This window comes from Dermacentor andersoni, chromosome 9 (assembly GCF_023375885.2).
Source record: "Dermacentor andersoni chromosome 9, qqDerAnde1_hic_scaffold, whole genome shotgun sequence".
In the NCBI taxonomy this organism is placed as follows: domain Eukaryota; kingdom Metazoa; phylum Arthropoda; class Arachnida; order Ixodida; family Ixodidae; genus Dermacentor; species Dermacentor andersoni.
In genome coordinates, this window is record NC_092822.1 from 12,344,622 (window position 1) to 12,370,289 (window position 25,668).

Sequence of the window (25,668 nt, forward strand, 5' to 3'; positions counted from 1 at the left end):
CCCACCACCTTCCTCTGCCCCGTCTGCTGATTGGGTTTACTCGTTTAACTCCGATTCCTGCGTGCACCGATCGCCTGTAACAACCCGTGGCTGTCGATGTTCAAAAATGGCACTGCTATATAACTACTTGAAAGAGGGGTCACAAGTGGCAAGCAATATGCGAGCTCCACTGAGGCATTGCTTTGGCAGCCTCAAAAGGGCCCTTTTAAAGACTGCGAGACGATTACTGTGGTAGCCTATTTGATTAAGAAATCCAGAAGCAATTCTGGGATGAGATCGCCTCAAGCATCTCACCATGTACATTTCACTTGCTTGCACGAGAGAAGCCTATGGCCGTTAGCCATGCATGCTTTATGCAAAGCTTGCCGACATCCTTCTCCAAGGCATCCAAGTGCTCCACATAGAGCAGCGGAAGGTTCCTAGCGAAAACGAAGCCCCGGAAGGACTGAATCATGCTGGACCTCCTGTGAGAACAACGTTGAGGCAGCCTGCCCTACCGTGTCATCGCTGCCGTCGTCGCTGTCGCTATCCGATGAAAGCACGTTCGCGACAATCGTCTCATCAGTTAGAAGCACTTAGTTTCCAAATCTATAGCCGTGCGCTTTCTTTTCACTGGCAACGTCGTGCATTGCCGATGATCAGCGGACAGATCAGCCATCTTCCGTTTCGGCAGCGAGTCAAGCGAAGTTGAGAAACCACGTGGCCAGGAACGACTTCGACACAACCAACAAAAACAAATGTGAGCGATTAAGCTGCACGCAGAACTTCACTGAATGAGGAGCCAGCAAGCAACATGCGAGCAATCTGCTTGCGGCACAGTTGGCGCTGTCTATTTGTGTTTCGGAGGGTGAGGCGGCGTATAGCTATGGGCACAGCCCATTCGTGTCCGGAGGGGTGGAAGGGCGACGGGAGAGAGCTGCACGGAGATTGCTGGAAAATGAGCGTGCGGCCGCTGTTGGAGCAGCGACCCATTGTAAAGCGGCTCGAATTTCTCGTTTTCTTTTTCTCTTTTCAAGGATTTCGCATTTCACTACCTTTCGGCTCAAACACCCAGCAGCCAGACTTCGTTATAACCAATAATGCGGCATCGAGGCATTGTAGTAACCGGGTTATTTTCACCAAGGGAAACATACAAAAGTCGACAGTGCAGCAGCTTCTAATTGTTATAACTGATATATTATTAAAGCCGGTATCGTTATAAGTGGGTTCGACTGCATATCCTTGAGCAAGCTTGGCAAAGTAAGCTAAGGGAAATTTGACAGCGCAGTTCCGTCCTGGAACACATTACCCATCTGTGCTCTATCATTTCGCAACAACGAAATCCTCGCAACAGCTAATTTTTTCGCATTCCCTGACGTTTTCATTATTGCAAGGTTCAAGTGTAATTCCGGGCTTCTTTCACGCTTGGAAGAACACTTTTATGTAGCACATATTAAGCAACAGAAAGCTGTATCGGGAGTTTTTCATGTTGCTCTACTATTTTCTCATCAACAATTTTCATCTAGTTATAATATTTGAGAAGTTTATTAATTAATCAATTCAAACTAATTATGTAATTAGGCAGAATGCAGAAAATAATCCGAATATCTCCAAGAGACAGAAAACTACATTACTTTGGTTCTGTCCAACTACATGGCGTTTACGTATTTTTAAATCTTGGTGCATGATAGTTGGGACACCCTGTATAAACTTGAGGTCAATGACTCTGCATGTGCAGTCACAACTAGTGAATGTATGGTCCTCTCCTCGGGGTTTGTGCTAAAGGCTGGAGGGAACTAAATGAGCTCTCTTTGGACTACTTACACTTGAGTCGGTGGGAAGCGAGTCACTCCACGGCTTGCCCCGGTAATTCTGGCTGCCACTGTTCCATCGGAAGTCACTCATGCAACCACCTCGAGCCAGCTCTAGATGAAAACATTGCACCAGTCACAAAGGAAGGCTTCTAAGCAAACAGCACGCCAGAAACAGATACCACAGTAACTGACAATGTTATTAATTTTTTGGTACAAGAGATTTGTGAGGATACCTTATTGCAGAATAAGGCGAAGTATTTTTTCAATATTGCCTGCCTGAGAAAGCATGTCACATTACTTCCTGAATCGAACTCCGAATACAATGCAATATTACTCCCACCTCCTTCCTAACTTCGTGCTACCACATGCAGTGAGCTCGGCTGCCATACGACTAAGCCTAGCAGAAAAACCAACTTCTGGCACACAGTAGAACACAAAGTCATTACAGCACCGAAAGTGATCGCTCGAAAATAGCGCCTGTGATTGCATTGGCAACTGTAAAAGCCCCCGTCACCTGGGCTTCTGCATGCGATGCACACAGCAAAGTGCTTGTTGAACATTTTTATTCCACATAACGTAGGAACTGACACTACACGGAAACAAATGAGCCTGCATGGACATGCCTCATGCTACCACAAGCACACCTTTACTGTGAATTGTGCGTGAACATCCTCCATTTTACAAACAAATCCAGATATATTGAACCCAGGTTTATCAAAGTGTTGTCTATATCGAACACATAACTTATTCCCTCGAAAAATATCCCCGTTCCCTGCCGCATTCTATACACCAAACGCTGTGCTGCACTGCACGGCACCCTTCAATGTGTGCTTCTCCTAACAGAAACGCGATCACTTTTCGCGCCATCAAAAATGCCTAATGCCAACGAATTCGAAATGCCACTGCTTTGGCGTACATTATCAAATAAGACAGACTCTGAACGGCACGCCATGAAGACAAGATGAGCAGAGCGTGTGTCTCAGTTTTGCTTTATGCGCACATGGATGGCTTGTGCAAACTGCAGCCGTTCGCTATCAGTGCCAAGTGTGGAACACATGAGAAGTGAGGACAACTGGTCCCAAAGGAAGCCAGTTCAGAAACAGAAACCAGTCATGACTGCCTGGTTGAGTAGTTGCTGTCGCACGACCATCAGTCAGATCGGCCTTTAGGAGGCGTATTTTAACAGGTACAGTCAGCACATTCACACACAATTCACAGTACAAGTGCAGTGACAGCGGTAAGGTGAATGTCCATACAGGCTGGTTTGTTACCAAGCTGCATTCAATTCTACCTTATTCTGAATAAAATGGCTCAACAAGCAACTCGACATGCGTGAGGTGCACCGCAGTCCACATCTGAGCCCGCATTATCAACAGGATCAACTAGTCATGTAGGGCAAAAAGAGTGAATGGAACTCTCATGCCAAATGGCACAAATCGCAAATGCAGCCTCTGCAGCTTAGTGGCTTAGCTTGGCTTTTCTTGCGATTTGGGCACAGCCAGCGAGTACTACATCGACTAGGCTTCGCTAGTTTGTTTTGAGGAGGCACCGATATTTTAATATGACCACTAAACTGCATTACAAGTGTAATGAAACTGTCTGAAACTCTTGTTATGTGAATTTTCTTCTTGTCATATTTTTCTCTTGGATTCGTTGTGTGTATTTCGTAAACATGATCTATTACAGTTGTATAATATAGTGTTGTATATCATCTCAATCGTTATTCAGCCCTTCACGCTCTGCGGCTGAAATGCTTGTAATTTTTGTATTGGACCGGCCACTAGCCTTTGCAGCTATCGGTCCAAACACTGTTTTGTACATAATTCAGGTTTTATTAAATAAATGTTCACATAAAAAAAAAAAAATGGCCAACTATGCCGGCAACGTACAAAAACAAAATATCACTATTTCTGCCTGGCATAGAGACTCAATACGACGCATGAGATAATTTTTTTTAAATCTTTTTTCATCACCGGGGCGAGCGCTTGGCACCTTTTTAGACACCTATTAGATCCAGAGGAGACTCGGGCCACTCAAGGCCATGAGACTCGTAGGCTAGTAAGAGATTATAAAGGCGATAACTTCCTCGACGCAATACGTGACCGTTACTTTAAGAAGGCCGAAAGCATCCAGCACGCCGAATATGACGGCGTCGCAAACGAGAAACTAGACGCGGAATTTAGCAAATCGGAAAGTCGGATAGTCCTGTTCGAACTAAACACTCGATCGGCGCCCGGCCCGGACCGAGTTACCAACAAGACTCTCCGCAACCTAGACGACGAGTCAATCTCCCGACTCGCGGCCTACGTCCATGAGTGGTGGCGAGGGGGTTCCCTTCCCGAAGCGTGGAAACGGGCCCGCATTATCATGATTCCTAAACCTGGCAAGCAAGTTACGCTCGATAGCCTGAGACCGATTTTGCTTATGTCTTGCGTCGGCAAAGTCATGGAACACGCAGTTCTCACCCACGTGACCGACTTTGAAGATCATGATGCGTTCCCACACACCATGCTAGGATTCCGCCGCAACCTCTCCGCACAGGACGTACTGCTTCAGCTTAAACACCAGATCGTAGAAGACACTACCAGCTCCACTAAGGCAATTCTAGGCTTAGATATTAGAAAGGCCTTTGACAACGTTAAACACGAAGCGATCTTAAAAACAATTAGAACATTAGGACTAGGCCAAAGAATGTATAATTACATTAGAGATTTCCTCGCGGGCAGGCGTGCATGCGTCGGCGGCGGCGACAAGGAATCGCCGGAATTTGAGACAGGTCCGTGCAGCATTCCGCAAGGACCCATCATATCACCATTACTCTTTAATTTAGTTCTACTCGGTCTACCCGAGAAATTAACAGAAATAGAAGGATTACATCACAGTCGCTACGCGGATGACATCACCCTCTGGGTTCCCGGGGGAGGATGTGACGGTCACGTCGAGCGAACGCTACAGGCAGGAGTAGATGCGGTTCAGAATTACTTGCGTGGAACGGGCCTCGAGTGCTCGGCTACCAAGTCCGAAGTCTTACTCTACAAACCCACAAGGAGAGGTCGTAAAACCCTGCGCAAAGAGGAACGGGAATATTCCAAAATACGCACTACATTGGCAGATGGTACTCCCGTACCGCACGTAGAGAAAATTAGAATCCTAGGGTTACACCTGCAGGTAAACGGCCATAACGGAGAGACGGTGTGAATACTTCGTCGTTCGGTAGATGACACGATCCGACTCTTGCGTCGCATCACGAATAGACGCAATGGTATGCGTGAAGAGTGCGCGATCCGTCTCGTGCAGGCGTACGCGATAAGCCGCATAACGTTATGTTGCCCCCTACCTGAAGTGGATCGGGTCCAAAAAAAACAAAGTTGAATGCATGATCCGAAAGGCTTTCAAGTGGGTGGTCGGGGTTCCACTCAACGCGAGCACCGACAAGTTTCTAGAGCTCGGAGTTCACAACTCACTTAACGAGTTAATTGAGGCCCCCGACGTTGCGCAATACGAACGATTATCGAAGTCAAAGGCAGGTCGATGCATCCTCGAGTCGCTCAGCATCGCGCACCACACTCCGCATGGAAAAAAAGACTGCAGTTCCCGCCTCTGTTTGCAACCGCCTGATCATCCCGCCGCTTCCCAAGAACAAGCACCCGATGCACCACGCCGGGAGACGCAACAAACGAGCAAGTGACCTTCAGAAGTTTGGTAACAGCAACGAGGCGTTGTACGTAGACGCGGCGCGATATGGAGGAGGGAGAAGCGCACACGTGATAGCGGTTGCAGACCGCACGGGTAAGTGCCTCGTGAGCACCACGGTGACCATGGGACACACGGAGGTGGCCGAAGAAGCCGCGATAGCCCTAGCACTCGTCGCAGTGCCGAACGCTGCGATCGTGATCAGCGACTCGCAGGCGGCAATCCGCGGCTTCGCGCGCGGTCGTGTCTCGTGGGAAGCGGCCCGCATACTGCAAATTTCTGACGACGGCGACTTGTCATTGCCCTCGCAACCCCAAAATTCTACGGTCTTCCTCCTCTGGGCCCTGGCACACACCGATGTTCCGCTCGCGGGCAACGAGGCAGCCCACACCACGGCTCGAGGTCTCACACGCCGAGCCGCCGCTGATTATATGGCCGCCTCCGCCCCCGAGAGCGGGGCATCGGATCTGCCGGATCGGAACACTACAACAGAAACACAGCAACAAGAAACACACTGGGCGTGGGGTGATCGCCTAACCACGTTCAGAGGCCTCACCCAACACTACAGACTCGAAAGACGCACATTCCCGCCACTGCACGATAAAATAAACAGGAACGAGGCTGTAACTTTACGCTTGCTCCAGACACACACCTACCCTAGCCCTGTATCTTACACCACTGCTATCCGCATTTATATCCAACAGACGCATGTAAAACATGCGGACAGTGAGCTACGCTGCGACACATGCTTTGGGAATGTACCGGCAACAATGGTAATCAAACCAGCTCCGTTCGCGACGCATCCATAATCGCGGCCGTTGCCAGAGTACGGGAAGGCTTGAACTCGCTTCTTCCCGACGACACCCCGAATGCGGGAGCCGCCGGGAACCTTCTCCGTAGGCGTCGCCGCCACTGGGAGGCGGCTATCAAAAGTTCAGAGCTGGCAGACCAGCTCTGGGCCACTTGGCAAGCCGAAGATGCCGCTCGAGTCCAAGGACTTCGAGCCGTCACCTGAGGCCACCACAGCAAGAACTGCCGGACTATTCTTTAATAAAGTTTCTTCTTCTTCTTCATCTTTCTCGCTTCTCCCTCCCTTCATGGAGTGGATTCACTTTCTGCCGCTGTGCCAGGGAGCAGGATTTTATTAATTTTTTTTTCATTGCTTTGCTTTTCGTTTGGTGTCCTGCAGATGCCCCTCCTGGACTGCAATCCCTGCTACGTGGAATCGCCAGTGTTGGCGGCCACTGCAAAAGTTTGTCTCAACTGAAGAGCATGTGACAAGCGGCTCTTATTATGAGGATCTGTTTTTTTTACAGCGAGTCTACGAAAAACCAATGAAACGTTCCCACATTCTTTAGTATATCCAAGAACTCAGCTTAACCAAGTTCGTCTTAACGGGAGTTTACCGTTTCTTGAATGTGCCAGTGAATTGGAGCTTGACAACGCATAGAACAATGCTACACTTTTTAAAAGCATGGGATTTAGGACCGTTCAATATAGGCAATAAGTTCAATATGTCTGGATTTGATATGTCCAGGATAGACTGCATGGCATTTTCGGGACTGTTCTGCCACTAAAAAGTGAAGACCCACCCACCTTTGATTCGCTGGACTAGGTATTCGTGGTTGCTGTTCAGGTCCAAATATGGAAGCAGAGAAGCCAGTGTGGGCACATGCTGCCCTTTGCTGAGAGCTACCTGTTGCAACGTTGATGGGTTGGCCTCTGCCACAGAAAACACAATTTGCAGGTAAGAACTAAACAAATGCAAACAGTGATTAACTACTCTCCATTAGTTAGCCACTGTACTTCAATGCATTGAGCAGAAGCGGAGTTACTGAAAACCAAAGATTACCTGCGATTCCTTTTACAGAGCTCCCGCTCCTTTTTCAATGCCTACAACGCTCCGCCTACTGAATGTGACCGTGGCGCACAGTTAAAATTTGGTTTTGTATGTTCACATGGATGCCACTACGTACTTCCAATTTTGGCACCCGCCAAGTACCAAAGTCGGAGGCTATCTCAGCTTACGGTTGAGTTCACGGTATCTCATCCCTTTGCTGTGCTACAGTGTACCAGACAGCTACATGCAGCAATTCTCGCACTGAGTGACATGAATAGCACATTTCCTTTAGCATTTATCTCTACGACAATCACGCAATTTCCAGGGGTTGAGCAAACCTCATCTTCATGTTTGCTTGTGCGAATATATCGGCAGCGCACACATCGACTAAGGATTGTAAGGATTTCTCATGTAACAAGCTTCGACCATGGTGGTGACACACCTCAAGTATGTGCAAATCGGGAAGCAGACGACTCGTTTGTCAGATGTTGGCGCACAGGCCTTGAGTCACATCATCGGCAGTTACCAATCAGAGCACGCTGTCGCACTCGGCGAGTCGCATTGACCTCTGCAACCGCGCTCGTCGCGGCACCCCACAGTAATCGCGGTATCTACGCTATGCTTCAGACACAGCTACATGCAACTGTAGTGGCTATGTACTACATACGTACAGTCATACGTACAGCACACGGCACATGGCGACGATTTTATCGCCCTTGGACTTTATGCGGAACCTCATGGCGATGGCAGAAATACACCTGGAGTGTCCATATACAATAAACAAAACAGTAAACGTGAATGCTGCACTTACCACCAATACGCAAATCCGATGATCCCAGCCTCTGGAGCGTGGTGTTGATGGAGTCTATCTCAGAGTCCACTCGTTTCACAATGGTCTGGCTGATCCACTGTGACATGAACAAAATATTGCTGCTAATCTTTACATGTTGCAATTATTGTTTTATGACCAGTTTTTCAACAAATAAAGTACACTATAAGTGAGCCAGTACTAACACTGTTGTCTAAACCACCATGTTACCACATTTGTATTTATTATTAGTGTATTCCCTGCTTGTGACACCTTGTGTTGTCTATGAAATGCTCTTAACAAGTTTTGTAAATAAAGAACAAATAGAAACAATGCACCTAACTAAAGGCGCCAGGCTATATTAGCAGTCGACAACACTAAGATGTAAACACATGATGAACCACAATCACTCAAAAAGGACACCAGCTATCCTTGCCACAAACTGGTTCTTAAGAGGCTTTCTGACTAATTTATGTAAAGCCAGCACAGAAGATTTTTTTCTTCTGTGTTTTGATAATGGCCGGTTGTACGACGGTATATATATGTGGTAACCATGCGCAATAAAAATTCAGCTGTTAGTAGCGCTGAGTCTTCGTTTTCTTCTCTTGCCCTCATGTTTTTTTTCGCTTTGCCTCAAGTTATGCAGTACCAACTAGCCCACCAGTCTGTTCTCTAGAAGACTTTTGTTAATTCGACTACGGTTAATTTGACTTTTCAGTTAGTTCGATCCTGACCAGCGCCTAAGCATTTATGGGCCCCAACGTTCGTTATTTCTATCCCAAAATTGGCCTTTGCCAGATAATTTGAACTTGACTAGTCAGCACACACGTACTTGACCCCTATGGTGACCCCAATAGTGACCCCCTTAGTGGCAGCATCTGTCTCAGCACAGCTTAGGGTACAGTGAATGCGTTGAGCACACGCCATCTCTGTTCGAAAACGCCAATGTTTGGCCTGCCCTAGGAAGATTTTACAAGCAATAACCGTAGCTGACCCCCCAATATCTTATTACAGTATTTACCCATTTTAACACACGTCCTTCTTACCTTTTGAAGAAAATTGGGCTGAAAATTTCCTGACTGGTGCAATTGGTCAAAAAGCTGAAACCGCCTTGCAACAGTCGTACGCATTTGGCACATACTGCCAAGTGAGTTAGCAGAATGTTTTGCTGTTTTATTCTGCATCTTGTTTAATTTGACCCACCAGATAATTCGATAAATTTCGTTGGTCCCAATAGGATCAAATTAACGGACATCAACTGAATACAGTCGCAACTCACAATAACAAAATTCTTGTGACAACGAAATATTTTCGTATCCCTGGCAAACAACCACAGGATTCAATGCATTTCGTACCTTTCAAAAAAGAAATGTTGCTGTACTACAATTCCGCAGCAACGAAATTTGCTGGAACGTAGCTCCGCATATTACCTACTCGCGCAAGGCTAGCAGACTCCAAAATGTGCTCAAATGCGATTGCTTTGCACTAAAATTGCATAACATAGCACCACATTACACTTGCGTGGGCACTGCCATTCTTGTTTACAAAAACAACCACGCGCTGTGAGTGATCACATGTGCTGGAAACAAGTCATGGCCGCCATCTTTTTTGATGATCACCCGTTCGAAACAGCGCGCATGTTGCTACTGGCATGTGATGACTGTTTTTGCACACCTAGCGTAGTGCTTAATGTGTACCTCGGTGAGCAAAGCAGCAAAAATAAGGAAATCCATTTCCAACCGACGTGGAATTGTTTATGGCGCTTGAGATGGTGTTCACACCATGGAGTGCAACGCATCGGGCTGTGATTAGGCGATTATCCAGGAATAAGCATTCCCAAGAACGCTGGCTTTGGTGCCACCCGACAGGCGTTGCATGTGAATTTGGCACCGGACATAGATTTGCGCGAAGGGTATACAAAATACTATCACTTTTGCGCATGGCACCAGACGCTTTCTCATGTATGGGCAACAGGCTGCAGTGGAGAAGTGCTGTTGCTTGTGTAGAGCACTGGTGCTCTGTGTTGTGCGGAGCATCCACTCCCATTTCCTCCTATGTACTCACGTCGTCCCGTTCGCGCGTGGCAGACGTGTCGAGCCGGCGTAGACACGGGAGATAAGCACTATATGCCCTACCGTTCTCCATTGCTCTCATGACGGGCATACCCCTTTCCCACCACCCGGCTGATGAGAAAAGGAGTAATATCCGGCAGGTGAGGAGGACATTCCCCTCACAAAAGGTAAAAAGGCATAAAAGCCCACCGCCAGGGGAGGCCCTCTCTCTGACGCCCGACTCCTAACCTGCCGGACTGGATTACCTGCCGCAACCCGTGAGTGACCTCATTTGCCTGACTATCCCAGGCAACAAGGCAAGTCTATTTATTACTTATTATACAGAGGACTTCCCTCTGCTAGTATTCTTTATTGCTTGTAGCAATAAACGTTGTTGCAGTTGATGCTGCTGGTTGCCTTATTCGTTTGAACCTGACATAGCTGCGATTCCCGTGCTACAGCTTCAGGAGTACCACGGAACGACTGTGTGGGGCTAGATCCAGAGCTCGCCTTCAGCCCTAGCCGCATGCAGAGTGGAACCCCCACAGCGTCTGATGCTGAGTTACACAAAATCTCACAAAAGTTATATTTCCAAAAGCAATTGACCGAGAATACTGCTCCAAGGCAGCGCTGCCACTGCAGATCGGCGCATGTGGTGCACCTTGTACTGTTGGCAATGCAGTTCTATATCCTTGAAGAAAGATTGCCAAAGTAGCCTAACGGAATTTAGACGGTCAAGTTTTGTTCTGCTATGAGTTACCTATCTGTGATGTCTTATTTTGCAACAATGAAATTCTCGCAAAAACAAATTTTATCAAATTCCCCGCCGATTTCGTTACTGCGAGGTTTAGCTGTGCTTATTTCCGAATACCCTATTCACATTTGGCTTTGAAATTGTCCAATAGCCACCATTTCCTTTAAAGTGGGGAAATAAGTAGATTTTAAAAGCATTCACAAACCTTGCGAAGGTTCTCGACCCAAATGTCCAGCTTGTCTTTATCAATAGACCACTTCTTCCAAACCTGTAAATGTGACGAGATCATGATGAAATGTGCAATGGAAAAATTCACGTCATAAGAAATGAGACTATTGGCAGGGAGCATTGCGAAGTGTTTCATTAGAATTTAAGGGCACAATACGTACCTAATTTTTTGTAGAAGAAAATCAACTGCACTGTTATCAGAACAAAAACAAATTACATTGAATAAGTTTCTCCATTCTGTGCATTAATTTTCTAACCGTCCTGTTCGGGTTTTGTTTGTCTATGATAGCACACACCACTTGTGGCCATGAACTGCAGTACATGAGACACAAGCTTTAATGGTTATGAGTATTGTTATCCGCTGTCACTAAAAGCAGGTGTAAAACCTGTTGATTTGGTACAGTGCTGCTACATGTCATTTTCTTATTCATTTCATAGGCAACAATCGCCCAATCCCCGATCCCATCTCTTGTATGTCCAAGGATAGCCATTGATATTCCTAATATAAAGCGAATCTAACTTTTAATTAAATGAGTGCTGAAAGAAAAACGTTTGACCACTAACGACCCAGTAATCACAGCAAGAAACCTTGTTTGCTTCACCGCACGATGGCCGATTATTTGGAGCCTCATTTATAGCAACCAGTCCAAGTTTCGATTTCATATAGCAATGAGAGGAACCAATAGGTTTACACACACAGCTGGTAACGTGATCGCACAAAACTGTACACACAACGCGATCGTAACGTTGCAACGTTGTAACAAGTTAACGTGATCGCACAAAATTTGTTGTTGCTAGTTGTTTTTCTCTACTTACATACACACGTGCCATGGAATGCCCTTGTTATTCTCATTTCATCATTCAACAGCAACAATTTTCTGCAGACAGGAGTCGCCACCATACCAGATTTGGCTGATCACTTTCAGGTGTAGGCATCATCAAACCAGCCATCTTTCTCCCATGGCAGCCCTGCCGGAACGGCTGCTTTGCTTTCAGCAGCTGCCGATAGGCAATGACACCTGTCTATGCCAGTACTGCCTTGGCAACAGCTGGCTGCTGGTTTTCCCGCTGATGAAGGCAACATTCGCATTTTCTTTTTGTTACAAACCAGCAAGTAAGCGTGCCAAGTGTTATATTGAACCATCCGGACAATAAGATGCGATATTCCTGCTGATCTTCAGTAAAAGAATGTAGAGGTAATGGCAAAATAATTTTTTTTTCCATTGGAAATGAAGTGATCAAATGTGCCTGCTTTTCAGCAAGGCCCACTCTTTGTGCCCAGTAAAGCATGCGAACTTGGTCCACTTATGCCACTAAGGGCCATCACTGGGAAACCTATGCATGACTATATACCCAAGCCTGAATGCATTTGGCAGAAGTCAACAATGCACTATGCACTCGACATTGTGCTGTACTCGCACTTCCTGCACAGTCAACGCAAATATAGTGTCGGAAATCTTCCAATAGGCATGACAAAAACTGTTGCAGCGACTCGGCGAGCATACCACTACAAGAAAAAACCGAGGTAGACCAGTAGTGCAGCAATGAAGGCCTAGGTCGAGGGATGAACAAGAACCTAACATAACCTCGTGACATAGCACTGTTACACTCTGGAATGCTTACAAACCGACCTCATTGATGTCAATGTTGCGAGGTCCGGCGATTTGTGGTTGGCTGCATGTATGCACTTTAAGTTTATTTTAAATATGTTTTAAGCTACATTCATTAAGCTACATTCCCCACTGATATACTAATATTATCTAGATGCTGCGTGTGTGTTCGCAGAAATTGATCTTACAAGTTATCTCGAATTTGAAATTTTGTATCAGTACTCTTTTAATACAGTCGAATCTCGATATAACAAAGTGGTACTTGCAGCGAAAAACTTCGTTACATAGATCGTGTTAATTCAAGGTTTTAAAGTTTTAACAGTAAAAATCACTTCAGAAATCCTCAGAACACTCCTGGCAGATAGTACTTTGTCAGTAATTACTTATAATCAAATTGCAAGATCAGGCCATATTAGCGTGGTTATGAGCGCCAGCTCGCACGGTGCAGATCGCGTCGAGAGCGGTGCATCGGCATGGCTCACAGCATCCGAGATTGGCGTGTTGCATTGCGCAGCATCGCAAATCTTGGGACAGCATGGCGGATGACACTTAGTGCCCCCACTGTCATCCGATGGCACCCTCAAATTAAAAACGAAAGTGCGAAAAAATCCAGATATTTGTCCTGAGAAAAAGAACTCGCAGTTTCACCAGGAAGGTGGAGCATTAACGGCAATAACAAAGAGACAACTACACGAAGTAAGGTTTGTAGCTTTATCATTGTCACGAGCACTCAGGGAACGATCTCACTCAATGACCAAGAACACTTGCTCTCACACCCTTAACGCACGCTTCGCACCACGCCTTGGAAACATAAGATTACGCAACCACCAACACTAGATGTGCGGGAACGAATTGCGCATAAAGGCACGAACCATCCCGGCTTGCCCTTAGCATTTGCTGAAAAAAAAAAAATTATGGGGTTTTACGTGCCAAAACCACTTTCTGATTATGAGGCACGCCGTAGTGAGGGACTCTGGAAATTTGGACCACCTGGGGTTCTTTAACGTGCACCTAAATCTAAGTACACGGGTGCTTTTGCATTTCGCCCCCATCGAAATGCGGCCGCCGTGGCCGGGATTCGATCCCGCGACCTCGTACTCAGCAGCCCAACACCATAGCCACTGAGCAACCACGGCGGGTCAGCATTTGCTGAAGAATACCTCCAACATACATATGGGACATGGCCCGCATATGGACAGCCATGCACAGCGATAGCAAGGGTAGAGGAGAGGACACGTGCGCACTAGGGGGGACGACGGACAAGTGTACATCCCCCTCTAGCGGCTGCTTGATTACGTTACTGCGTGCTCACCTGTTCCCCACACCCCTTGCACTGAAGGAATAGCCAGCTCTCGGGTTTCTCCAAGCGCTCCGAACTGCCGCGCGACAAATGGCACAGCGGTGTTATCTGCATACTGTGTCCCGGCATGTGCGGTTCTACGGTGTTTTTACCACTCAAGCCTTTCATGTAAAAGAACACTTGCAAATAATGTTTTTCTCGGCCGACATTTGTATAGTTATTTGCTAGATTTACCATATATACAGGCTCCAAGCACGTGCTTGAAATGGCCAATAACTTCGTTATATTGCAACCATGTAACGAAACTACTTGTTAAATTGCGAAAAAAAAAAATGTGAGGTTTTCAATACAATTAAAATCAGGAAATTAAAATAGTTTGTTACATCGAGAAATGACACTATACAATTAAACCTCGATATAACGAAGTTCGTAAAATCGGCAACTTGCTTCGTCATAGCAAAATTTTGTTCTATTGAAAGTCGACCTTTTATGCAAATAAGTACAGTCGCTGTGGATCGATTTTTCTTACATGAAAAGGGGCCACAGAAATTTCCAATTATCAGGCAATTGAAAAAAAGCAAGTTTGAATGAGAAAACAATTCTGATAAATTTGGGAGTCTGGGACGAATTATGCGGTTTCATGCCACGTATGTCAGCAATATCTTCTCGGTGATACGAATAAAGTTAAGCCAGCCATGCTTCCGTGTGCACTCCGCCCCCACAGCTGACAGCGTCGCCCGCACTGAGACGACACTATCAGGAAAAGCACTGGCCGCAGGGAGCGAATGCTTTGTCTGCCTCTCGGTTCAACGGGTCACCAAAACTCGAGATTACCCAACCTCCAATACTAAACGTGCGGTAAGACAGCTTACATAATGCCACGCTGTCTCGCACGGCCACTCTTTGCACACGCGGCAGATTACTTCTAAAGCAGGGTGCGCGGCTGCGTATGCGCTCAGCCACGCTTGCAATCATGCGCAGCCATGGCCGAGACCCCCCGTCAGAAATCGAGACGGATGCCAACTTAACCCCCACACTGCCCAATCGCACGTGCTTGATCGTGTTACCGCGAGCTTGCTCCCCTTCCCCTCTTTCCCTTTGCCTGCACAGGAAGGCGGCACTCATGAAGCTACCATTTTTCTTGTATCACGCTCGCACACTTTCACTCGCACCCAAAGCACACAATGCGCGGGGCACGATAGGATCTTATTGCACTTGGACTTCATACGGAACATGATGCGGCTCCACTCCGGCGGTCACTCTTGTCAAGCGGCACGCGATTTGAGAGATGTGTTTGCAAGCAGCCGCTTGTAATTCAATCTTTTGACCATGTGCATCCACAGAAATTGCTATTCCTTTGTGGTGGCAGTAAAATTTCGTTATATTGAAATCGCATACAAACACACTTTGTTATATTGAGGTTCTAGATACATGGTGTTCTATGGACAAGACGTTATGAAAAGTTAAATACTTCATTATATCAAGAATTTTGTTACATTAAAGTTAGTTATATCAAGGTTTAACTGTATAAACATATTGCCACTAACTCTGTTCTTGTCATTACAAATCTGCTATTTCCAGTGCTTGTTTTTCCTTTAACTGCATGCGCATAAAAGTTCATCCGTAGCGACCCTCTATAGTATCTAATTTCAGCGGGAAGACTGCCCACACGTTGTCTCACGTAGAACCTTCTTTTATTTACTGAGTAAAGATACGAGATGCTGGTTGAATGTGCTATTTCGCCAGATTGGAGGATATAATATAAAGGCTCACGCATGACTAAGCAATTCAATGCATCGTTGTCAACAGTTCTTGCTACACTGACCACCGCCAAGTTTGTTGTTTAGTTTGGGACACTAGTTAGTCCAATAAATAGTTGCTGCCAGAATTCTTGCATCATCATCTCTACATGTGACAATATCAGTAATTAGCTGCACTGGTCTGGGCGATGGAGCTATTTAAAAAGAGAATGTAAGTGCAGCACATTCCCCCTTCCGGAATTTATGTAATTTACTGCACATCCAACACACTAAAGATGCTTGTGCTACAATATCAAGCACAGCCGCCTAAATGTGAATCATTAAATTTGAAGCTCCTGGTCTATGGCAGCTATTCTTGTACTCTCTCGAGAATAGAGGCCACACCGCTTCAAGGAAAGGACATTTCTAGACATTCTTATTCCACTAAGGCAATACCAAACTTTATCCAGTGACAGCAATTACGTACACCTCAGCATACAGTCCGGAACCTTAAGGCACATTAAAATATAATGCAAACAAAAGCCATCTGAAGGCCTGTTTAAATACAGTTAAACCTCGATATAATGAACTTCAACATAACAAGACAAGATTCTCGATATAACAAAGTATTTACCTTCCTATAACTTTTTGTCCATAGATGATTACGTATTTTGAACATCAATATAATGAAGTGCGTTTATACAAGATTTCACTGTCGCCATGAAGGAATACCAGGACAATAAAATAAATGTAAACTTCCGCGTACCCAGATAGTCAAATGGTTGAATTACATGCGGCTGCTTGCAAATGCACCTCTCAAATGGCATGCCGTATGACCAAAAGCAACTGCTGAAGGAGAGCAGCGTCATGTTCCGTATAAATTCCAAGTGCGATAATATCCTATCGCGTCCCACATGCTGTACGATTTAGGTGCAAGTGAAAGCGTGCAAGGATGAGCCGAGAATGATGGTGGCCTGATAAGCGCAGTCTTACTATGCGAGCTAGAGGAAAGGGAGGGAGGGGGGAAGCAGAGCGAGTTTTCAGTACCGCGATGAAGTACACGCGAGGGTAGGAGAAAAAGTTGGTGGCAGGTTGGTGCGTGTCTCCTTTTCTAGCGCGGCCGCAGCCGTGCATGGCTGTCAGTGTGGCACATACGCAGCTATCGTACCCTGTCTTAGAGGACGTCTGTTAGCTGTGCAAGGACTGGGCAAGCTGAGATGGCATGGCATCGTGGGCTGTCTTCCCATCAGTTTAGTGCTACAGGTTGTGTAATCTCGAGTTTCAGAGCCATGTTGAAGCGAGTGGCAGATAAAGCATTCGTTTCCCACTGCCGGTGCTTTTCATGATAGCATCGTCCCAGTGCGGGTGACACTATTACCTGCGGTAGCGAAGTGGACGTGAAAGTGTGGCTGGCTTCGGTTCGTACCGCCGATGTAAAGTTATCATCGATACAGTATAAAACCATATCTATCGTTACTGACTCTCAGACTGAACAAAATGACATTTTATCCAATTCAAATTTCCCTTTTCTGATTGCCTGATTATTTTTAAAATTTTGCAGCCCCTTCTGTATAAGAAAAATCCACCAGTGAGTACTTATTTGCATGAAAGATCGAATTTCAAGATAAAATTTCGATCTAATGAAGCAAATTCAGGGTGTCTACCAAGTTGACTTTTCCAAATTCCCTGATTTTTCCAGGTTTTCCCTGAATGCCTTTGCAAAATTCCCTGAATGACCCAAAACTTCATTTTCTGCCAAAACAGGCTGACACCATGTCGCCTGAAGCTGTCACTCTCTAGAAAGAGTGTTAAAAAAAAAAACTTAATCAAGCTTGAATAGTAAGTAGCAGCACTTATTTTATTCCAAAAGAAAACAGAAGGGAGAAGCTAGTAAAATGCACAGCAAATAAAATATCTTCGAAAAGAAATAGTAAAACCCATTGCAAATCGAGTCGAACATTCTCAAATATGAATAAAAAGGAGATGCATACAGCAGTAAATATTTTCGAATATGAGCTATTTCTATCAGCTGAGAGCAAGCTCATTGGTATGAGGCCCGAATTTTGTCACAAGCGAGACTCTCTCGCAACAGCTGATAAGTCTGTCCTGACATACTCAGCCTGCGCACAACGCCTCAGTGTTGCATTTCACTGTTTTAAAGAGTTTATTTTGGTTTGGATGAGGGATACCTGCACCTTGGCGTCAGCCAACACTTTCTTTTTTGGGCTCAAGCTCCTTCAAATAAGCAGGCAGCATGCTTCCTTTCCAGTTCATTCCTCAATGTGTAGGTCCTTTGCGTTCTCGTCCTCCGTTCGCCGTGCGTTCGCCACACAGACCATTTGAAGCATCCTTTAGGTCAGTTGTACAGCCAACGTCCGATTTTTCAGACTCCCTAGGGACCGCGAAAACGACCGAAAAATCAGGCAGTTTGAAAAAATAAATGCATATCATTTACTGCCCTTAAGAGCTCAAACCGCCACAGGCACATCTGAAGAAGCACTGAAGGCCTGCCAGTACATTTACTAAGCATAACAGTGCTCATACTGGGACAGGAGATGACGAGTGCATGCGTGAATAATTAAGGAATACACACTGGGTACCATGACAATTGCCTCTTCCCACATTTGTTATGCTTCACTGAAATACTTTCGCATATGCTTCACAGCGTAACATTTCTGCTTTAGGGCGAAGCTGACTTTCAACCAGCATTATGTGAAGCAACACTGCTTTCCGAGCTTCAAAGCCAATCGCAAGGACCACAAAGGCGGAGTCGCAGCCATTGCGACAGCAGCGAATTCTTTCAATGAAAAACACAGCCTACAACGGCAAGAAGCTTAATAGCGAACGTCAAAGCAGCTAGGCCTAATGTGGCTACGGCCGCCAGCATATCTACGTGCGAGAGTGCCGGTTCAAGGTGGCGAGGTAATCAAAGCGGCAGCGCTGGTGGTTTTGAATAATGCCGCTTGGGACATGCGGTAACAGCGAAAGGTCCAGAAAATCGGACGGCAAACGGTTCCTGCGTCCGAAATTTCAGATATATTTTCAGAGACGTTGTTATACATTAACTCGGAAAGTCGGCTGTTGACTGTACACTGGCAACTCCTCCAGCCGACGACACGGCGTCAAAGATGATTCATTGCAATTCCTCTTTGTCACTCGAGTCAGCATTACCGCGAGTTTCGTTCCCTTTCAATAAAATGACAGCTAATTTTCCCTGATAGAAACACAAATTCCTCGAGTTTTCCCCGAGTATTTCCAGACTACTCAAGATCCTCGAGAATTCCCGGTCTTCCCGATTGGTAGACACCCTGAAATTGATGATTTTACAGACTGTTATACTGAGCTTTAACTGTATACTGCAATGCACATGGGAGCGACTTCCTATGCACAAATCCAATTAGTTGCATGCTTACCTCGCTCTTTGGGACAGTGCATCGTTGTCCCGCTGGAATTCATTAGCACAGTTCTCCTTCATTCTACATCACAGAGCCACTACTGAAGTGTCACCAAGAAGTTCTGGCAGGTGCGCCAGATTGGCTGGTCAGCGTAAGCTTCTTATTGCAGTAAAATAAGCTGCTTAGACTGTGGATTAATCTGGTCACCAGATGCACAAATTCTACTGAAAGAACATCACGTGACCTGTTCTGCATCATGCACTCGCATGCTACCCACATAAGTTAGTGATTGCATTTACAAGTACGAAGGGTGCCTACAAGCACAGATCATTCTGTACAACCACACATGCTGATACTCTAAAGCAGTCCATTTTAAACCTACCACTACGACTTGAATTATTGGTTGCAATATTTATTTTATTGGTTGTGAGAAGTCTACCCTTGGATTATATTTTATTTCAATCTAAACTTTCTTGTTTCCTACTCGGCACAATTCTACCTAAGAAAGTGCAACGCTACTGACACTGTCTCCACTGAAGGTGGCCACCGAGTCAAGGTCGTCACCATGCATCGTCTGCGGAGACCTTGTCGCCTTCTGGTAGTGGCTCAGGTGAGAGATCACCGAGTCAGCATCCAGCCGCAGCGAAGAGTTCAACACTCCGCTGCTTGCTGGTACATCTGTATGAGGAAGTGGATAAACAATGTTCGAGGTGCGCTTACACTCTGTCAACAGGTTTCATAAAATTTTGCAGACAACAGCCTACTATTCCTAGTATTCCTTTGCACTTCCCCATTTGGAATGTTCACTTATCTTTGTTATGGCGTTAGCATTTCAACATGTGCACCAAAAAAACCTACTCTTACAAGCCAAAGTTGCAAGCTGATTTATTTCCAATGAAAGACACAACTACTGTTTGTACAACTGCTGCACATTGACATTCAGCATATGCAGAAATGACTGCTAACCCTTTTCATGCAAAGTATCGATTTCACAAAGTACATTGAGAGTTGCCCACCCCATCAAGCCAAACCTGGCTTCAGCAACTGCATGTGCCATTTTTCCCTTGCTTGCCAATAAATGGAACATAGTTTGCCAAGAATCAAAACATACTGAAATTAAAACTTCATACGCATGCATTTTGTTATGGTGAAAGAAGCTGCCGAACTATATGTTTTAACAACAGTAAAATTGATATCCTAGAAAATGACCAAACGGATACAAAGCCGCAGATATATCATGCTTTCATTACATACCAAAAGAGAGGCTGCGATCGGATTCTTCATGGGCAGCCAGGTAGTCGACCAAGCTGCGTTCATCACTTATGTGCCATCTTACTGCATGGATGAAAGAAAGGCATCTGTGAAATAGAATTCAAAGTGCAAGAAAAAGCTTCCCAATTTACTTGGTTAGGAAAACATCATACGTGCATATAACGTACGTTTCTTTTTTCTTTCTTCTTTTTTAAATGCAGTTCAAGAATGCATCTCACATTACATTCAGAACCATGCTCCGAATAAGGCACAACATCTAATTTTATTTTTTTGCCCAATTTTGAACTTTATAATTTGATGTGGTGATCTCAGCCCCGAGTCCACCAAGTAGACTGTCCATTTCGGCCGCTGATTGGATGCAGCTGTACAAGCGAGGAGAAGACGAGCGGCCCTAGCGAATCAGCAGTGGCCGAAATGGACAGTCCACTAGGTGGACACTTACAAAATACTACCCCTGGTGACACACAGGAATTTGTGAACTCCTTGAATGCAGCTTGACTCTATTTCTATGCTCAAAGGGCAGAGGCAAAAAATGCTACAGTGCCAATAAATGATGCTGTACTGAAAGAAGTTTATCTGAGAAAATGCCAAACACATGCTAACAGCAAACGGTTTCCACTTGTGCAATACACCTGATGCACAAAAACTGTGCAGTGGTTTTAAACTGATGATGGGCACAGTTGCATGATCATGTTCCTTTTCTTGCAAGAAGTAGGTGTGAGAGTTTCTAGTTTCAGTTGCAGTGTTGCTATATGTTGCCACTATGTCACCATAAGCTATTGTGGTAGTTTCCAGTGGTAATCCCAGTTACACTATGTTTGAGCTGTCCGGTAGCCATTATCATACCATGACCATGCTCATGTCAGTGGTGTTGGCTACGATTTCCACCCCAATTGAAATGTGGCTGCTATGCCACATAATCAAACCTGTGACCTTAGGCTCAGTAGCAATGCTCTGATTTTATGCACGTAGAATGCTAGGTCCGTATTATCAGCTGCTTAAGTAAGCACAGGAACTGTTTTTTCACTTTCACAGTACCTTGTCTCCTTTCTCTTCTGGTATAACATTTAGGAGCATGTGTATCACTATTTAAAAATATAAACTACTTAGTTTTCCACATTTTTATTTGTGATATATGCAGCTGTAACAAGATGATCACACAAGTTTTCTGTGTCTGTACACTCTGCAGTACGTACTGAGAGACAATTGACACAAGCAATGCTTGATAGACAGGACAGTTATCCACTGTCAAACAAAATGTTCTAGGCCAGAGCTCCCAAAGTAACTCAACAAAGAAGGCTATATCTGCACTGCTCAAGTTCCTGAGGTCTGGAAACCTAGCTGACAACACCTTGAGAACACTGCCTAGTACCGCTGGATTGTGTAAGCAGTTTTGCTTTGTGCATCTCCCTAGTTTCTTTACCCTTCTCGCTGTACAATTTAGCAGACCATAACTAGCTCTAGTTAACCTCCCTGCCTTTCTGTACAGTTTTTTCCTGCTCCCTTTTAGCAAGAATGAAGTAGAAGCCACAGTGAACTGGAAAAAAGTTGTCGGGCAGCAGCCAAACCTTGAGGTGAGGAACCACGCCAGCGCAGGCCACCGGAGGCTCCTCCGAGTGGCGAGTCTGAAGACCTATCCGAAAAGCCACTCTAAGCAGAGAAAAGGAAAGAGACCAACAAACAAATCAGTTCTAGCAATCTGTCAGCAGCAATAATGTTGCAAAGAGCAAACTTCAATGAACATAAAAAAATTAGCAAAGCAAGCCATAAATCCAACAAAGGTACCGGTGATAGTTTATTGCCACGTTCTGTCACTTGCTTCTTATTTTGCTGTTCACTGGTGCTTGCCAAGTATCCTAGCACACCATTAGATATGCATTGCAGTTACTCAAACATTACTAGCACAAAGACAGTCAGTGCTTATAAAACAAGCACCTTGGAAGATTTCAGTTACTTCAAGCATAGCAATGTTCAATGGCGATGCCAGCAAATAAAGGTGTACTGCAGAGATGAGAAGGATCATAGCTGTCCCGCAAAATTCACGTCCTTGTAGAGGGTTTTTATTTAACCCTTTCGCTGTCGGGCCTTTCTGGCCGTGACGCACCCCCAGTGTCGGCTTGGTTTCAGGGAGCGAGCATAACAGGGAATGAACATAGCAATTTATTTTTGATTATGATGGGCATACAAATAACATAGTCAATGCAATATGCACATTTTAATGTTCTGCAGCTGTTATTAGTAAACATCATCATCATCATCAGCCTGACTATAACATCCGTTCAACATCCGAATCTGACGATGCGGAACTCATCTCTTCGTCGCGTTAGACGCTGTCCGAGTCCAAATCCGAGCTCGGCTCGTATTCTGAATCGTAAGAGCCACCGCTCCAATGAACAGACGAAGGTCTCGAGCTGCTCAGCTATCCGAAAGTAACCGCACGCAGGGAGGATGCGCTTTCAGTCGCCCGCGCAACGGAGATAAATGGGACGTTGTGTGATCAAGAAGAGGGAGATGGAAAAAGGCTAAAACAATGTTCGAAGGGCTTTACGTTTACTGCTGCAAGTCGGAAGCAAGGGTGCGGTGAGAGAGCGAAAGCAGCAATCGAGTCACTCTTTTCGGAGAGGCCACGGCGGCGCGTGCGCCTGAACTTGACGCGCCGTAGCAGACACACCAACAGAAGAAAATAAAAACCTTCAAACCGGCGGAGATGGCAGAACAACCCTTGAACCCATAACCACACGCGCGCGACGCATGATCCAGCGAACGCGGAGCCACCGCGCCACTCGGCAAGAAGAGAGGGGGGCGTGGCAGTCGCACCGTACTCTTCAATACGTGTACTAACACAGGTAGGAAGAGTCAACAGATGGCGTGGCCAAGTCCGGGAGCGCCAGCTTTGCGCTCAGGCGCGAAATTTTGAACGCGCGATAGAGAACGTACCGGTACGTCAGTGACACTGTGGGGGGGAAGCGCGATGACGTACCGGTACGTCAGTGACAGCGAAAGGGTTAATGATAATGTCAATAAATCATGTAGTGCCAACTTACCCAGTTATTTACATTGATATTTATCATCATCAGTCAACCTTAAAAGGTACAAAAAGCAGCATCAACGGAGTTTATACTGTTTTACACTTAGCAGGCCACACTGCAATGTTACTCAAGTAATGCAGTCATAGAAGTCTCACTCCGAGCCTTTTACAGTGCAATTGTTTTTAACTGTAATGCCTTCTATAGAATAACTACCTCATATAAAATAGAACATCGTCGATAAAATCGGGTTGCGTACCATTTCTCAGCACCTAAGTTCACGACCGAGAACACAAAAGATGACCCAATACAGTTATGCTTCTTGTTTACCAGTTAATACATTCCCGGGAAACAAATCTTTCGGCACCAACGTTCAGTACGTCGCCAAACTGCGATTATATGATAGCTTTTCTGACAGATCGTATGTGACGTGGGCAAGGTGCAAGGCACAAGCTATCAAGAGCAGTAGGCGTCTAGCACAGCACCTTTCCTGCAGTACTTGCTCACCCATGTCACATGCAAATGCCAGCACGCATGCAGTTTCCTTTTCTGGTACCAGCAAATCTCCTTGCGGGCATTCACAACCATCGCCGCCAACCCTACTGCGATAAGCATATTCACCTATCTGTTTCACAGCATGTGCGACGTACTACTGATGGAAGCGTACTGCACACTATCAGCAGACAACTCAAACGTGCTGCCATTCTCTGCTTCAGGTGACATGAGCATCATGGTTTGCTTTGGCAGCATCGTATTCCAGTGTCACTCACCAGCTAGATTCTGTTTGAGTTCCCCATTGCCTCCTTAGAATACTACATCATATTAAGACGACAGAGCCCCATCAGATCGGCATATGTCGGTGTCTAATGCCACGATTCTCACCGAGCGAGCACGTCAAGACTTCCTGCCAAAATGCCTTGTCTGAGGAAGCCTCTAACCCAGGCGAATTTCGAAGATTGCAAACATAAGCTTGCCAAAGTAGTGAAAAAGTCGAAGCACGTCTTGGGCCACTTGAGCCCGACTAGCTTGGTGCGCATCTTGGCATCTCATGCCACAATGATATACACTATGTTTCTTATCATGTAGATGTCAACTACAGTTAAGTCTTGCATATTTCTTTAAGAGTTCAAATTGTATGTTTTTCTGGTTACATACTTGTTAATCAGCGCAAAAACAATGGAAGACACCAAAATAGAAGGACACAGGACGAGCGCTCGTCTTGTGTCCTAGCTCTGTGTCTTCCATTGCTTTTGCACTGATTAATAAGCATGCATCCTTTCCAACTTGCCAATCTTTCTACCTTTTCTGATTAGTACGTTGTTTCTCACAATTTTTCTTAAAACATTTGAACGAAGTTTTACTGCATATTACAGCTACAATTCGTGGACGAAAGGTTATGTTAAAGTATTATTAGTGCGCCTTTTTGCTTCCAATATGGGACACACTATGTTTAGGTTGCAAGTGCAAGCGGTGTACTATGGTCGCCGGTTGCAGGAACATGTCACTCTTCTCGTTGCGTGTTATGTCTCATGAATAAGGAAGTGTACCCACCTTGTCGAGGGAAGCATTTGCTCCTGTGTAGAACAACCAAGAACTGGATGAAAGGCTAGCATTGCCTCCAAAGCTCGAACTGAAAGAGTGAGTATGCCAAGAGTTTAAATGTTGTCAGAAAGAAATCAAGAGATCAGATCCATAGTTTTTTCTTCTTGAAATGTACAAGCAGGCATGAAAAGCTGCTCTCTACTCTTTTTCAAAAGCTGTGTTTCGACTTGGAGCACCAGCAAAAATAGTTTGATTACTGTATGCAAAAGGAAAGGTGGCTTTGCCTCTGCTTGCAGGAAGAGACACTGAATCACTAGTTAACTCAAATTATAAGCATTCAAAGATGTATGAAATATTAATTTTTTATCTAACCACTCCAACCATTTATTTTATGACACCTAAATAATGCCTCTCGTCTAAATGAATTCCTGAGCTGCCTTCATCAACTCATCTTTTGGCACAGAACAAAGATTTCTAGGACTGCAGTCTATCACTCTAGAAAGACTTAAGATTCACCTTTAGCATTCCTTTAATCGACACCAAATTTACACATATTAGTAGCCTCAGTCATATTTTGGAGGAAACAAAATGCAAGAGCATTTGGTACCTACTTTTGC

At 45.3% G+C, this 25,668-nt stretch overlaps 1 protein-coding gene across 1 annotated transcript in view; it reads right to left on the reverse strand.

Annotated features, from left to right (window-relative positions):
- LOC126527041 (transmembrane protein 209) overlaps positions 1-25,668 on the reverse strand; it is a 37,769-nt gene that overhangs the window by 9,683 nt on the left and 2,418 nt on the right. The window contains exons 5-12 of the mRNA XM_050174755.3: positions 25,061-25,139; positions 22,052-22,133; positions 20,466-20,546; positions 19,735-19,889; positions 11,145-11,207; positions 8,138-8,234; positions 7,083-7,208; positions 1,804-1,904 (exon numbers count right to left, since the gene is read on the reverse strand). Coding sequence (XP_050030712.1) covers positions 1,804-1,904; positions 7,083-7,208; positions 8,138-8,234; positions 11,145-11,207; positions 19,735-19,889; positions 20,466-20,546; positions 22,052-22,133; positions 25,061-25,139 — 784 coding nt within the window. The remainder of the gene's footprint in view (positions 1-1,803; positions 1,905-7,082; positions 7,209-8,137; positions 8,235-11,144; positions 11,208-19,734; positions 19,890-20,465; positions 20,547-22,051; positions 22,134-25,060; positions 25,140-25,668) is intronic.